The sequence below is a fragment of the Haemorhous mexicanus genome, chromosome 15, assembly GCF_027477595.1.
Source record: "Haemorhous mexicanus isolate bHaeMex1 chromosome 15, bHaeMex1.pri, whole genome shotgun sequence".
Classification (NCBI taxonomy): domain Eukaryota; kingdom Metazoa; phylum Chordata; class Aves; order Passeriformes; family Fringillidae; genus Haemorhous; species Haemorhous mexicanus.
The window spans coordinates 14,237,553-14,253,738 of NC_082355.1; the positions used below are offsets into that span (position 1 = coordinate 14,237,553).

A 16,186-nucleotide genomic window follows, 5' to 3' on the forward strand; every position below is an offset into this window, starting at 1 on the left:
CAAGCTACACTTACCTCCTACCCTTAGTTCCAGCTATAATCAGTCCTTGGCCTAAAATAGATTTAAACTTCTCCATGGCAACAAAGGCAAAATCATAATTGGAGTGGTGTTTGTGCTACCTCCACAATAACACATCACTTCAAGCACTATCATCTTCAGGAGCTGAATAAAAACCACATGTTGAGAAAAAAGTATGAAAAATGCTAATGAAACACAGGACTAGGGAAATAAGAGGTGAAAGGAATATTAAAGCACTCAAGTTCACTTTCAGCCTGAAATACACTCTTTTGTTATGTTCAATCCCGTGTTACATGACTTGAGTGCTAGGTCTGTTAGGCTGAGAGTACTCGACATTAAGAGTTTTTTCCTTGATACCTCCATTTTAATTTGCTTGGTTTTATACCTTTTCTCCTACTTACAACTTTGTAGACCACCCAAATAAACCATCTTTCTCTTCCTGGTGTTTACAGCCCTTGAACACTGGCAGCTGATTACCATATCTCCCTTAATGATCGTTTGGCCAGGCTATGCATATCTAATTTCCAGCCATAATTCAATTCCTGCAGCACCCCTGCCAGCAGTGAAAGTCATTGTGTTACAGACCTTCTAAGGGAAAAGCAAGGACCTTTTTTACACCCCTGCAACATGCAATTAACACAATCCTGACCCCTTTTCCTGGATGATTCATAAACGGGTCAGACACCCAGCCAGGGCAAACATTGCTTGTTTGCAGTGGGTTCTCACAGCCCTGGGTGAGGTCCCTCAGATCCCTCCACCCCCACTGCTGGGAGCAGGAGCTGCTGGGAGCAGAAATTGCTGGGAGCAGGAGCTGCTGTCTCCTGCACTTGCACCAGCAGAGCTGGATACCTCATCCTGCTGAGAATCTTCTGAAGCAAGTGCCATGGCAGTAAAAGCAGGGGGAATGCACTCCTCAAGTCCAAGGCCTCTCCTGAGTGACAGATCAGAGCACTGCTCCCTGCCCACCCTCTCCACCAGGATGCCTTGGCTCCTCACTGCACACGGTGGTGTCACCAGCTGCAGTGTCCTGGTGTCCTCACAGGGACATGCATCAGACAAAAGAACAAAGCCACAAAATACAGAGCCCAAAAAGAGAATCAGTCAGAGATTCTGCAGCGCTGTTGGGTCAGTGTGAAATCTGGTGTCCTGAAGAAAATGGCACTGCAAAAAGCAGAGGGGAAGGCAGGCCCTGGCACAGCAGCAGGGTGGTGGCAGCCTGAGTGCCACGTCCTCCCCAGCAGTGTGTGGGTACAGCTGAGTGTCACATCAGGACAGGCTGTGACACAGCCCCTGGCCCCACCAGGGCTTGGAACAGAGCAGGGTGCATGGGGTCACCTTCTAGAAAAACAGCTCTGCCATTCAGCTGGTTATCAAATCACAGGTTCTGATGAGAAAATCTACCAGGTGCCTTCACAGAGTTGTTACATCAGGCAATACTTTGCACCATCTATTCCCTTTTCAGCTCTGGAAAATATGCAGGTATCTGCCTGTTAGCTCTGGAAAATATGCAGGTATCTGCCTGTTAGCTCTGGAAAATATGCAGGTATCTGCCTGGTAGCAGCAGGGAGCAGGGCCACTACAGAGTACAATTAACAGGGCATCCAGCCAGATTGACAGAGAATGATGGGCTTTACCTGAAATTGGAGGCTAAACCCCAAGAAAAAAGAAGTAATCTCTATTTAGAAATTGTTTCCACCTCACCTATAGCAACACACCTACAGCTGGATCCTCTCCTTCCACAGAAATGACCAAACCATTGTGTCTGACAGCCACCAGAGCAGCTGCCATGCTCCCCTTTCCCCCCAGCACTGGGGCATGCTGCTGAGCTGGGGGTGCCATTCCATACTGGGAGGAAGCACTGAAATAACCAGGCACAGACCCCTCCTGCCCCTCAGCTCCAGGTCTGTGTGTGCTGCTTCCAACAGAGGCTGCCTCGATTGCATCCAGAGCCAGCTCAGCACGTGGGATGGATGGGATATGAATCTATCACACATGGCACACATCTAAACTTTGTGTTACTCATCATGTTCACAAGAAATTTACAGGCAGGAAAAAATAAACATATTAGCTTGCTACATGTTGTTGTAAGGCAAAACCCCTCACAATTCAAGACATGAGCCAGTCATTAGTGCACAGGAAGTTTATAAAGTCATTTTGACTATGATTAGGTTTATTCCTTCACTGTCTATTATGAAAACACTTCAGCTTTCCTCTGATGCAATCAGTATTAACCAACTTTGGCAATGCACTACTGGACCAACAACCTATGGTATAGCAGGAAAATGCCTTTAAAACATATTTGCAACCTTTTCCCAGCCTGGCCTCTGCTGACAGGGGATGCCTGAGTGCAGCTTAGACCCACAGGTCCAGATTTGGGCCCCTGAATAAGGTGTTCTGGGACTCAGAGAATGTAACTCTTATTTTTGTCACTACCCAGAACAAGTGGCTTTAGATGACCCATCCCTAACCACACCTGGTACCACAGACAGCCCAGCACTGGCTCCCTTTGGGAAATGTTTTGCTTTCTTCTGGTGAAAAGCTCACCCTGAAACACCCTATACAGGTGTGAGACATGAAGTGAGGGTCTGCAGCTTCTGGGTACTTGGACATTGAACTGAATGAATGAGCTGGGTTCTCGGAGAGGAGATGAGAAACTGTCATTCTTGCAAGAGATACTGGACAGATTTACAAAGAAAAAAATTCATTCAGCTTAACAAGATTTGCCTGCTAAGTTCTTCAGCAGCCTGAAGGACAAAACTTTACCCTTCCTAAGCTTCAGCTCAGAAAGAAAAAGTTTCTGTATTTCATGAAAGCAAATATTTGATTCTGAACTTAATGATAAATGTTAAATGATATTTTAAGGTCTTGATCTTACATTTTCACTGTCCTACTGAAAAAAAAAATCCAAGAAAAACCAGGGAAATGTAATGTTTCTAGCTTGACAAGAACTCATACACTTGCCATTTTTTTCCCATTTAAGTACTCCAGAGCCCTTTATAAAGGTAAAAAAATAACTCAGCTGTCCTTTGCCTTGACTCGTGCAAGATGTACAAGTACATTCAAATTTTACAATTTTTCCTATGCAGGTCAGAGACTAATGCCAGTTTCTTTCATTACATTTGATACAGAATCCCTAAGGGGTATCTGGAAAAATAAGAGTGTGTGATAGAATGAAATGAATTGCAAATATGCAGAATTGTAAAGAGCTCAGTGATGCCTCACAGAAATGACTGAAAACCAGCCCATTTAGAGCCCATCCAGAGTATCAAGCAGGCATCCCACCAGGGATGGGCACAGCATGGGCTGCAGACTGTGAAGGTGTTAGGAAGAACAGGAGCAGTCATGCAGTGCACTCTGCAAAGACACTTTTGCCAAAAATCGAGTTTGACAAGCTCTAATAATGATCCTAAGAATAATTAATGTTCTCACTCCTCCAGCACATTCCTCCCCAGAAGGCAGAGAATTAATGGTGAAGCCTCCCAGGCTTTTTCTGCAGATAAGCAATTCCAGCTAAAGAGACAATGGCACAAAATCCCTCTCTGTGGAAGGTGTGGATGTTTTACCACCAAAGCAACTGTTCAACTTCAGCACCAGCAGAAATTTGAGTAGAGGACCACAGTTCTTGGGGAGCAGCACATCCCTTCAGCAGTGGCCTGGCCAGGGACAGTGCTGGACACTAAGTTCCAGCAGCTCCCAGGCTCCAGAGCCACGGGCAGAGCCTGAGGGGGTGGAAGGACACAGAATTTTGCAGATGCCACCAACATAACAACCTTGTGTTCTTCCACAGCCAGGAGGGACAGGGGAGCAGGAACCTCACCCTGCAGAGACCTGCAGCACATTTCTGAAACACCTTTTTTATTATTCATCCTTTTCTCTACTTTTTAGTGTGCACAGGGAACCAGATTTAATTTGTCGTCTTGCAGTCATCACATGTGAAGCAGATACAGCAGGAATGTAAGCTCCCCTTTATTTCAGGCCTTTTGCTTTAACCACAAGAACATCCATCCATGCTCTGTAAGAGTCAGCCAGACCATGAGAACTGCATGATACAATCTACAAGGACTATTTTTAATGATGTAGCATTTTTGAAAGCAGATTATGCAAGGATACTTTTAAAAGGAATTATAATGTAATTTGGGTGTAGTCTCTACAGAAAGACAAATATAATTCATTCTTATCTTTTCCTAACTGCCTCCTTTTTCACTGCTGTCAGGAATCTTGCATGAAAACATATGATTTTACACCAACGACGCCTGCATCTTGCTCTTTACCAGATATGACAGTCTGTATGCAACATGGCAATCTGGGAACTCTGCAGGGAATTACATCAGCAGTTTGTGTCAAAGTTCTGTTTTCCATTTGTGTTAGGAAGGATTATTTCAGCATCCAAATCAATATTACTGCATGGCAGCATAAAATCTATCGGAGAAAAGTTTACAAGTAAGTCTTATCTCTGGCTCAAGGAACAGATGTGGGAAAAAACCTGAAAATAGAGAGTTCTCCCTATAGAATGCAGTTAAACAGATAGCAGTGCCAATGGCTGGATGCTGGAACTATGGAATTAACTGCTCTTTGTTAATTCAAACTTTTAACAATTGGATTGTGGTAGTAAGTAAAAGCAGCATGTTCCTTACTGGTTGGCATCTTTAAATTAAGGTACAGCACCTGTGTAAAAGATTTACTTCATTTCAAGAACTCACTGTTGGAGTGGCACCAAGCACTGTCATGGCATGGAAGAGTAACTCTGAGCAGTGCAGAAACCAGGAGGGCAATAAAGCATTCAGAATAATATTCCTGTACTCATTTGTCCATTAAAGAGAATAGAAGAAACAATAACTTGGAATCCTCTTTCAAAAATGGATCTTCTGTAAGAGCTTTACTCTGACATCCAGGAAACCATTTTTCTGCAGCTCACAAGTGACAGGTTCCAGTAAAAGATCAGTCAGTATTTCTTTTAAAGGGTGAGTTCTGACATTGCACTATATTATATTACTGCATTAACTTGTATTTCTCTCTAACTTGATGATAAATGACAGGGAATTTTAGGTAGTCATTTCCACTGGACATGTGCTGACCTTTACCTGACTAGAATGAAAGAGAAGCCCAATGTCAACTTTAACCTTTCTATCCAAACTACCATAGGGACAAACACATGTTAAGCAAACCTGAATGTACAGCCAGTTATCTTGGGCTTTTCCAGACTGACTTTGTGAAGCAATTCTGGTTCAATCTGCTCAGAGGAGTGACTAAAATACAGGAACAGGTTCCCTCTGGTAGCCAGGGACACCCAGCCTTCCCAGAGGAGTTAAAAATCTCTTTCCTGGCAGTCCCCTCCTGTGGCACATCCCTGCCCTGCAATGCCCACAGCAGCTCTGCAGCACAGCCCCTGTGTCTGCTGCAAACTTTCCCCCAGGAAAAGTTTGTTTTTCTGGGGCATAGGGGGCTGCTTCATCCTTGTGGAATACCATGGAAAAATACCACCAAACGTGACTGACTCACTGCTGGCTTCCCAAACAACAGCTTTTATCTTATCCCTGCAGGATATCACCTGTACTAGCCAAGTACTTTGCTAATTTTACTGTTTGTAAGTACTATTAATGAATCTTATCGTGGAGACTGTGATGAGGAATTACAGCTCATGTGGCTTGCCAATGACTTCCCACATCCCATCCTGGGAGTACCTGAAATAGCCAGCAAAACATCTCAGTTACAGCCCAGGACCAGGTCAGTGACAGATTTCCTGCAGCTGTAGCTGGCACAGCTCCCACCAGGCAGCATGTTAAGGCCTCCTCCTCTTCTGGCAGACTCTTCTGGGGAAAAACCAAGAGCCAAAGCCCTGCTCATCTAGTCCAAAAAGTGGACTGCTTTGGAGGGGAGCAGGACTGATACTGACTGTGAAAATTAATCTCACAGTCTTTCAACAGAGCTTTGCAAAGGCAAACAGTCCACTTTTGCTGAGATTGGAACTGAAATGAGGTGTCTAAACAAGACAGCAGGGACAAGGCAGTAGGGAAGGCAAAGTGTTTTACCAATGGTGAGGTCAGGATGTTACAGGTTCTGCTGGCAACCTTGTTTTTAATGACAAACGAAAATTGTAGAAGTTGAAGAAAGGAGTTTCCCAAATTTTTCAGGTTGTGATAAAATGCATCACACTGAACCAGAATTCATTTCATCAAAATGCAGATTAGGAGAAAATGCAAATAAAAGTCCAGATAAAACTCATGGGAATCAGGTCCAGGTATAAGTAGACTTTAATTTCCCTTGAGAAAGCCTCTGAACAATCCAGAAGGTATTAGTGACACAACTTAGAAATGATGGCCAATGCCTGGATAATGGAAATAATTGACCATTGTCCAAGCTAAAAGGAAATGGGGGATTTTCTATTATTTGGTGTTTTCCTGTCAAAACTCTGTGCCAAGCTGGAAGTCACGTGTTAGGTCAAACAGAGCACATGCCTTAGCTAAAAGTCAAACAGAGAGGTCAAACCTGATCCACTTATGCCTTCTACCCTTAAATCCTATGTTTGCAAGGGGACAAGCAGGTTTTCCTGCTCCTTCTTCAGCCTTTAAGGAAAACAAGACTTTTAATCTATTTAGAGGCCCTTTCTGACATTCTTTAGCTGCAGTTTTTCTCAATCAACCTAATCTTTTCCCATCAAGCTCCATGCTAATCCTATTTTGCTCCACTCCTTAAACTAATAAAAGATTAGAGTGACATTTCAGAAAGGGCACCGTATTAAGCAGCTTCTTTCCCATCTCAGCAGACCACGGTGCACAAAATGGAGTGAACAGGCCATTAATCTCATGGTAATGAGGTGTCAGAGTGAATGGAGCCCTCCTCCTTGATCCCTGGGAAGGGCGGGATGAGGAGGGCACTGCACCCACCACCCCGGGCTCTGCCAGAGGGCAGCAGATCCATGGAGAGTTGTTTGGGTGCTGGTGGCAGCAGCTCCTGTCCCCACTCTGCATGGCGAGCATGGCCAGCAAACATCCACAGGGACCTGTCACCCCTGACACCAACTGAGCTCTGCCTCTGTTCTAATTAGTGGCACCCAACTGTTTATCACCCTCAGCTTTGCTCTCACAGCTGATCAATTAGGATCAGCAGCCACACACAGAGATGTTTTTCACACCTATCCATCCAGCTGGTGGAAACCATGGGCAAACTACTTCCTTCATTCCTACAGGGGACAAGCCAGTGCTCTTCCTGGCAGCACGTCTGCATTGGTATCTTCCACTTTGCTTTGATGCAGAAAGAATGTTTTCATTCTCTTAAAAATGTCACCATTTCCCTAAAGAAAATTCCCTGGGAGGCTCAAGCATTAGCAAGTGCTGAGAAAACTTTCTGAGAGGAGTAGGAGGTGGGTGATGCGTGGTGACATCCATCCTGTCCCCTGCTGCACACACAGGGCCAGGAGTCTGTGCTCAGCCCGAAGGGCTCTGTGGTCACTGCTGCATCTGTGCTCAGAGCAAACTGGGCTTGAAAATAACAACCAGGAGAGAGGGATGCTGAAGGAACTGTGGAGGAAAAGGGCAGCACATCCCTCCTTCCTACAGAAATGTCTCTATGCGTGGATTTCACTTGTACATTTAATTTTCTTTCTTGTGAATAGTGAATTAAACCTGTGGATTTTATATCCTCAAAAGCCAAGTGTGTGAAGGTCAAACTGTTCTACAATTTACCTTTGTAATTTGTTCTTTTTTGTGGTTGTGTGGGTACTACTGATACAGGCAAGAATTTCCTTAAAAATATTCACCCCATAAAAGAGTTCAGCCCTCGTCCTTCTACTTGAGGCAGTCTAACCTTGCAGTTGCACATTCACTGTTCTGTCTTGGTACAGTCACTTAATGCTAGATATCAACAAAGAATCTGATTAATTGGAACTACTTCAAGGACAAAATTCACCAGAAACTGAAACTTGACAGTAGATTAGAAAATGCATTTTTCTACAATTACAGGAGAACACAGCATCACTGGTATTGCCAATAAATGTCAATTTTTACCCGTGCAGCCTCTAGCTAAGTCTTTATTCTGACTTTCTCATCTAATTACATGCATAAAAGAGATACTTAGAAGTAAAATAAAAGGTTTTTCTGCAATGCACATTGCTTAGAAAAATCCTACCTCTCCTCCACCAGTTTTGGAAGTCAACTGTCTTGGCAGAGCTCAGCCTCTTACCTGTACACTGTGGTGGGTGGGGAGCTCAGGGTGTCATAGATGAGCCTGACGTGGCCTTGGTACAGCTCCAGAGCCAAAGGATCATTGTCTCCTTTGTACAGTAAAATGCCATTGTCCTTGTCTGTGGCTACCTGTGAAACATTCATAACCACATAAGGTTGCTTGAGAATGATTAATAAAAGGAATAAACCTGTATTGAAAGTCAAACCAAAATCATACATGCAATTCAAATATGCTTTAATACATCATATCTATGAGCAGCAATGAGAGCAAGAGCCAGGAGGCACAGAAAGGTCTTGGTGCCCTTGGGTGGGTCCACACACAAAGGTCAACTTCCCATTTCACATGAGAACCAGTCTTCAGTTGTCTTCTGAACCTCAGGCCTATATCAAAATCCCAGGCCTTCTGCCTGCTGAATAAGTAAAATATTGTCCAGAGAGGCCACTCAGAGCAGCCTGTTTTAAGAAGCACCATGACACTGAACACCAAGTTGTAGAGGATGACACACAGTGCTGTAGGAAGAACCAGTAGGAAGACACAGAGCACTCCTGAGTCATCCCTGGTTGTGTTGCCAGTCTGGGAATCAGAGTGTGGAGAGTTTCTGGAGGCAGCACATGTGCCCATGAAGGTACACTGGTGCCTCAGTCACTCCTTCACATTTCACTGGTTTTAGAGCAGACAAGTGGCTCACAAACTCTTCCAGGACTCTGGCCAACAGCCCCTGTTCCATCAGCATGAGACACATGCATGTTACAGGTTAAATGTCTCTATGCATGGATTTCACTTGTACATTTGCTTTTCTTTCTTGTGAATAGTGAATTAAACCTGTGGATTTCATATCCTCAAAAACCAAGTGTCTGAAGATCTAACTACTCTACAGCTTACCTTTGTCATTTGTGCTTTTTTGTGGTTGTGTAGGTACTACTGATACAGGTAAGAATTTCCTTAAAAATATTCACCCCATTGGAGAGTTCAGCCCTCCTGCTTCTATTTGAGGCAGTCTAACCCTGCAGTTGCACATTTATCACTGTTAAATCACAAATGACACAGAGACAGACAGAAGTGGCATAAGCACTCTGTCTTTACTGAAACTGCTTCTTTTTTACCCTGGTCCAATGCAGGTGGACCAGACTGGTCATTTAATCAATACATTTCACCTGACTGGCTAATTAACAAGACACCAATTTGTAAACAATCTTCTGAGAATAATAAGAAAACAGATATTAGAGAAACACCACCTGCAGGTTGTTTTTAATAATTGGCTATCATTGTTTATCTCCAGCTCCCTAAAGTCTCCTGGGCTGATTCTGGGAAAGCTTATCTAGCTTTCTCACTCTCTGGCCAGGCTGTCACAGCCACACACATTCACTGCTCTGTCTTGGTACAGTCACGTGATGCTAGATATCAACAAAGAAACTGATTAAATGGGCCGATTGCAAGGAGAAAATTCATCAGAAACTGAAACTTTGCAGTTGGTACCAGTTTTGGGTTTCTCTGGTTCTGCAGCCCTTCATTAGAAGGCACAAAATGGCCAACAATCTCTTCTTACAAGGTCTTTCAAGACTAAACTATCCAGTTAAGAACTGACACCTGGATTATTTCCCCTTTTAACCCAATAACTGATCCCACAGAGCTGCAATGGGGACTTTTCTGCCCAATTACAAAATGCCACCCAAACCCATGGAGTAGGAGGAAGAAGAAGGTGAAGAAGAAACCCAGGATGACACTCTGTGCCCTCCATCTTGCTTCCATCCACAACATACTAAAAATCCCAAACCCTCAATTTCTCACCCAGTGACACACCTGCACTGCTCTCTATAATCTATTTCACACTTTTGGGGATTCTGGTCTATCTTGAAGTCTGGGAAACTTTCTTCATGGATGAGGGTCAAAGTCAGTGCTGCCCTGGGGGTCAGGGCACCCCAGACCAGACAGAGAAATAACCCCTGTGGTGCCCTGGGTTTCCACAACAGCAGATCAGAAAAAGCATTTTTCTCCCATTACAGGAGCACACAGCACCACTGCCATCACAACAAACCCCGATTTCCACCCGCCAGCCTCCAGCTCAGCCTCTGCTGTGACAAACCTGCAGGGAGATGTTGGCCTGGGGGCGGATCTTGGCGGAGGGCAGCTCCACGTAGGAGTCCTTGCCCACGAAGTTGACGGTGATGAGCTTCTCGCAGCGCTGCCCCGCGAAGCCGGCCAGGCAGCGGCACACGGGCTCGTGCTGCGCCACGATGCACTGCGCGCCGTGCTGGCACTCGTAGTTGTCACAGGGGCTCGTCTGCAGCAGCACCATGGGCGGGGGCGTCTCGCACAACAGGCCACTGCAAAGGCAAGGGAAACACCCTCAGTCACCAGCACGTCATTGGTTTTATTCCAGCTGCTGCTGATGCCTTGGAGCGGTTGCCTAAAACAGAGGCTGGACAGAATTAAGGGACTAAAAGCAGGAGGTCTTCAATAAATACTCGTGTTGTGTTGTGATTTCAGGGTTTACCTCAGAACCTCGGGTCCCTCCCCTGAAGATTCCCTGCCAGGTGTGTCAGTCACCTCTCCTTTCCCCTCCCAGCACTGTCTGTCAATCCTGGCATTCCAGAAAGGCATGGAGTTATTGGTAGATTCAAAGGATGCCCTCTACCCCCGGGGGGCATTGGGCCATTCAGGTGTCCTTTGTCCCTTGACACCTCCCCTCCTGTACCTGGCTGGTGGCTCCCTACCCCTTCCCTGCCCCTCTCCCTGGGGTTAAAAGGAGCAGCAACCACATGGTTTGGGAGTTTAGTTGGAGCTGCTGCTGCGTTCAGAGTCCTGCGGGCCAGAACAAAGCTCTGGATCCAAACCCTCCATCAGAACCGACTCCTTTCCTTCCCCATCGCCTTAAAGCTTCTCCAGCAGAGGAAAACCCAAGGAGCAGAGCCTCTTAAGAGAGGAGGCTCCATCCTGCCACCACCAGAGCTCCTGCACGCCTGGACTTGTCCCCATGTGCCCAGCTGCAGCACCCAGCCAGCGAAAAGTGTCTGTGGGGTCAAACACCACACAGCCATGGCCAAAAGTGTCTGTGGGGTCAAACACCACACAGCCATGGCCAAAAGTGTCTCTGGGGTGAAACACCACACACCCAGCCAGCCAAAAGTGTCTCTGGGGTGAAACACCACACACCCAGCCAGCCAAAAGTGTCTGTGGGGTCAAACACCACACAGCCATGGCCAAAAGTGTCTGTGGGGTGAAACACCACACACCCATGGCCAAAAGTGTCTGTGGGGTCAAACACCACACAGCCATGGCCAAAAGTGTCTGTGGGCTGAAACACCACACAGCCATGGCCAAAAGTGTCCCTGGGGTGAAACACCACACACCCATGGCCAAAAGTGTCCCTGGGGTGAAACACCACACACCCAGCCAGCCAAAAGTGTCTCTGGGGTGAAACACCACAGTGCTGCTGTTTGGTTCAGCACCAAGGGGCAGACAAGCTCAGGCATGTCCAGCAATATTGGTAACATTCCAACATACTCCTTTTTATTCTCTTAATCTTGTCTAGCCTCTGTTTTAGGTGGCCACTCTGAGAGGAAGAGAGGATTTGTCTTTACAAACAAGCTGTGGGTCTGCTGGTAGATGAAACTAGCACTGGGAGATAAAAGAAACAATGGGAAGGATTTCACTGATTGATGAATGGAAAATGATATTTGCTTTTACAAGTAAACTTTAGGTGTGATGATAAACGAAATTAGACATTGAAAAATGAAAGAAGCAATGGGGAAGAAAAACCCCCAAATTCCATAAGAATTAAAATTTAAAAGAGAGAGTTATACATTATAAAATCTTTGGTATCAGGTTTATCGGGACGTCTGTACCTCTCAAGAACCTCAGCCAATGGGGAAAGAGAGAAGGGAAATGTGGCTGGGAAATTGGGATATAAAGGAGGCTGTGTCCCCAAAAATTTGAGAGATCCCAGGGGAATGCCCCATGGCCTCTCCCTTTATTGGAATAAAGTCAAAGGACTCCTCTGTCTCCTTTTTGGACATAAACCTCTGGTGTTTGTGGATTAATTTTCCTAACAACTCCAAGGCATCAGTTTCTGGTGACCCAGGTGGGATGATGGTCATGAATTTTTCAGGTAATTATAAGTTTGGTCCATTTACATCTCAGGGGTTAATCCTCCAATTACATTTTCAGGTAATGAAGTCATTTACTCCAAGTTATCCCCCCCAGTTCACTGTTGTTTACATCTCTGGGGCCTGAGACAGTCAGGTGTCCTTGAGTTCCAGGCCTAGAGAGGAACTGTTTTATCTCAATGAAATGGGAGAACAGCAGCTGACAGGCCATGGAGTTTTAGAGCTATACACTAAAGCAGTGCAGAATCTGAAAAATATGAATTCCTGGGGCACCACTGCCATTCTTCTTTGAGGCAGTGGCTCTGAGGTCCAGCCACCGTGTGCCTGCTGCCTGCTGTGACAGGAGCCCAGCTGAGTGCTGGGTGTGAACAAGGCAGTGCAGACACTGAGAGCAGCCTGAACTGCCCTCTGCCCTGGTTCTCCAGCTCTGCAAGGCACTGCAGCCTGGCTGAAACAGCTTCCACCCAAACTGTGCCCTGCAGAGGTGCCCAGTGAAGTCTGTGAGCCATTAAAGCCCAAACCTGAGACCTCCCCATCCTACATCTGTGATTTGAGTCTACTCTGCACACAAGGGAATCCCTTTCCAGAGGTACCAGCAGCACAGAGCACTGCTAACCCAGCCTGTGAGCTCCTTCTACCTAATGCCCATTGTTTTGTTTTGTCTTTGGCAGCAAGCAGGAAACAGAAGGAAAATCAGTGCATATAATTTTAATTTTTTGGAGGTTAAAAATAATCATAATAAAAAATCCATGTGACCCGCAACTGCCTCCACTAACAGAAAGCAAATGTTGGAAGAAGCCAGAGTGTCTGTGCTTAGTGCTGCTCTGAAAGATTCCCCAAGCTCCTGGTATGGCTCCTGCACACCCTTGCTTGCTGTGAAACCCTCCTGGTGTGTGGCTTGACCAGGGCAGCTCTCCTGATACTGGCACCTAGAACTTACATTAGTGACAGATCTGTCAAGGCCCTTTCCTTTCTAAACTTAAGCATTTTTTATAAGTATATATTTAGAATTCATTAATGGGATTTATTTCCCCAGCAGTGGAATGTGGAACACAGCCTGACTTCCATAGCTTGGCCAAGTCCATTCTGCCTGGTAGAATCTCATTTATTTAAATAATCACTGCGAGTTCCTTGCAGCAATCTGTCCCAGTGGAGAGCTCAGAAGCATCTGCACCACAGAGGAGCAGTGCTTCCATCAGGCTCTGCAGATAATGTCTGCTTCCCCACCAGAGCAGCATTTATCAGGCAGCACTACTGTGAGGCTGATTGCTGGAGGGAAGCTTTGAGAACTCGGGGTTTATTCAGCGGGGCTCACAAATTCTCTAAAATGTTTTCATCTGCAGGGGGCAAATGAGTGCTATTTTGGGAAAAAAACACTGAAAACTTTTCAGGAGGAAAGCAGATTCTGCAGCTGGGAGAAGCTGGTGAGTGCTAAGGAAAGGTGCTGCAAGGAGCATAGCTCCACCTGACCAGTGAATGGGAAGTGATGAAATAGGAGAGTGAGTGTGTGCGTGGTGGCACTATTGATTTTTGGGGCTGTCATGAGAGCCTCACTGTGCATGAGGCCCTACCTACACTGCTCAGAATTACCCAAGTGCCATTTGTTCAGCTGTGTGAGGATGGAAGTTTTAACATCTCTTTAATGTGTGGCTCCAAATGGCTTTTACACACAGCATAGTGACAGCCATAAAATCATTACAGGTCTGTGCTTTTATTACAACAGCATAAGCTCTGGATAATTGGGAGGGCACTCTGCAAACTCACTGCTGGGAAATGATTCCTGACACTTAGCCAAAAAACTTCATTGATCATCATCTTAGGTCTCCTAGTTACCTTTGTTGGACCACCCCTCGTGTTTTCTCCTTTTCATCAACACTTGCAGCCTTCAAACACGTGCACAGTTATCTCCTTGCCACACATCACCGTGCCCAAGGCAGCTGGGAGGACAGGGGAGTCTGCAACCCTGAACATCAGAAGGCTGAACTCTGTCAATCACCATATTTGCATTTGTAATCTTAACAGGAAAAAGCCCAAACCTCAGAACCCCCTTCAGAGCAGCAGGCCTTTAAACTACAAAAGGCTTGAGTCATGGGAGGAATAATGAGATCATATTTTGTTAGCAGAATTTTAATCCTGAAATCAAACAAGATCAGGGACTGTTCTGCATGGAGAACACATGGGGCTCCATCTTGCTGTCTGCCTTGGCAGAGGGAGTGTAGTAGTGCTCAGTGTGAGGTTTTCCTCCCCAGAGACCCTTGTCTTCCTTGCATCTTGCACAGGAAATTTAGGGTAGTGGCATGGGCTAGTGGAAAAAAAAAGAAAGCAAACAGGAGAACTCAAGTTAATCCCAGCTGTGCTGTTGACAGGCAGTGGAATTACTTTGCTTGCCCATGGCTGCTTTGGGCTGAGAAGTGCTGTCTAAGCTGGTAGCTGAGTTTGGGGCTTGCTTCCTCTGCTTGGAGGACTGTTAGTGGAGTGAGAGCCCCTCATTTGATCAAGAGAGAAGACTGGACTGTTCCAGGTTCTGCTCTTGATGCCCCTGGTGTGAGACCAGACAACCAGGGGCACTGCCTAAATTGCCAGTAGAGCTCTTGGGTACCTGGGAAGGGACCAGACCAACCTCCCACCTACCCCTGCTGCTCCATCCAGCTGTGCCAACTCAGAACGTCTCTGACAAACACTGTGACTCTGCTTTTCCAGAAAACCCTCACATTCATCACTGCCTTAGAAAATCAGAGGACCTGCAGCAAAAGTCTCCCAGTCAGACCCATCTGATGACAGGCTGGAGTTAGCCTTGACTCCAGACGTGGCTTTGCAATCCCATTTCTCAGCTCTAACAATTAGATAACACTGAGGATTTACATCCCACAGGCACGTTAGCCTCACCAGTCACCAGTCTGCAGGATCCCTAAGGCCATCAAAGGGACTGAAGCAGAGAGTGAAACATGGAGAGAAGGGTATGAATTTGAAATTCAGAGGATACCTTGTAAATAACAAGTCTGATTCTGTGAAACCATGGGCTGACATCATGTTATATATCAATGCCTGCTCAGGGAAGGCTGTCTGCTTTGCAACAGAAACTCGTGTTGAGAGGGAAGGAAAAAACCCCAAACCAGCAAGGATGAAAGCAAGAAGAATGAAAACAGTTACAGATACAAAGCAGAGAAGATGATTTATAAGTGTTCATACAATTTCTGCTTTGTCAAGACTGATCTTTTCAGGTACTCCTTCTTTGTCTCCTGTGTGTATTTCAAACACAGAAAAGGTTTAGCTGGAAGGAAGCCAGTATCCAGCCCCAGGCAATGATTAGTGAATCCATTTGGAGGAGCACACTTATCTTTGACAGACAGAGATTTCCAGGAGTCAGATATATTGGCAGCTGTCAGAATGAGAGGCTGGAAATTTACAGCCTGAATCATACTGAGCTCGTCCAAGAGGCACAGAGACACTGCCACAAAATCTTCAGACTCACGTTTTCCTTGCAGCCAGTGGGGAGGGTTCATAAACACAATTTTATTATCCTTTGCTCACTCTGCACACGCAGGGTTTATCTCCATATAACTCAGGTGAGTGTGTTAGGTGGTGTGCTCAGTGTGTTGGCAGGGATGGCTGGGGCAGGCACACTCACACAGCACTGCCCCAAAATCGTTGCTTTCCAAGCAAAAATAACCAGTTAATTTGTTAAAATCTCCTTTTAAGCAGGGACAGGACTTGAGGCACCCGTTCACAGGGGGATGGGAGATCAGTGCTGGGTTAGAGGCTGATGGGGATGGGAGATCAGTGCAGGGAGAGGCTGGTGAGGGTGGGAGATCAGTGCTGGGAGAGGCTGGTGAGGATGGGAGATCAGTGCTGGGTTAGAGGCTGATGGGGATGGGAGATCA

The 16,186-nt window shown here is 45.9% G+C and overlaps 1 protein-coding gene across 3 annotated transcripts in view; it reads right to left on the bottom strand.

Moving 5' to 3' along the window:
- SLIT3 (slit guidance ligand 3) overlaps nucleotides 1-16,186 on the bottom strand; it is a 484,612-nt gene that overhangs the window by 16,146 nt on the left and 452,280 nt on the right. For all 3 annotated transcript variants that reach the window (XM_059859899.1, XM_059859900.1, XM_059859898.1), the window contains 2 exons: nucleotides 10,283-10,523; nucleotides 8,197-8,327 (listed from right to left, as the gene is read on the bottom strand). In XM_059859899.1, coding sequence (XP_059715882.1) covers nucleotides 8,197-8,327; nucleotides 10,283-10,523 — 372 coding nt within the window. The remainder of the gene's footprint in view (nucleotides 1-8,196; nucleotides 8,328-10,282; nucleotides 10,524-16,186) is intronic.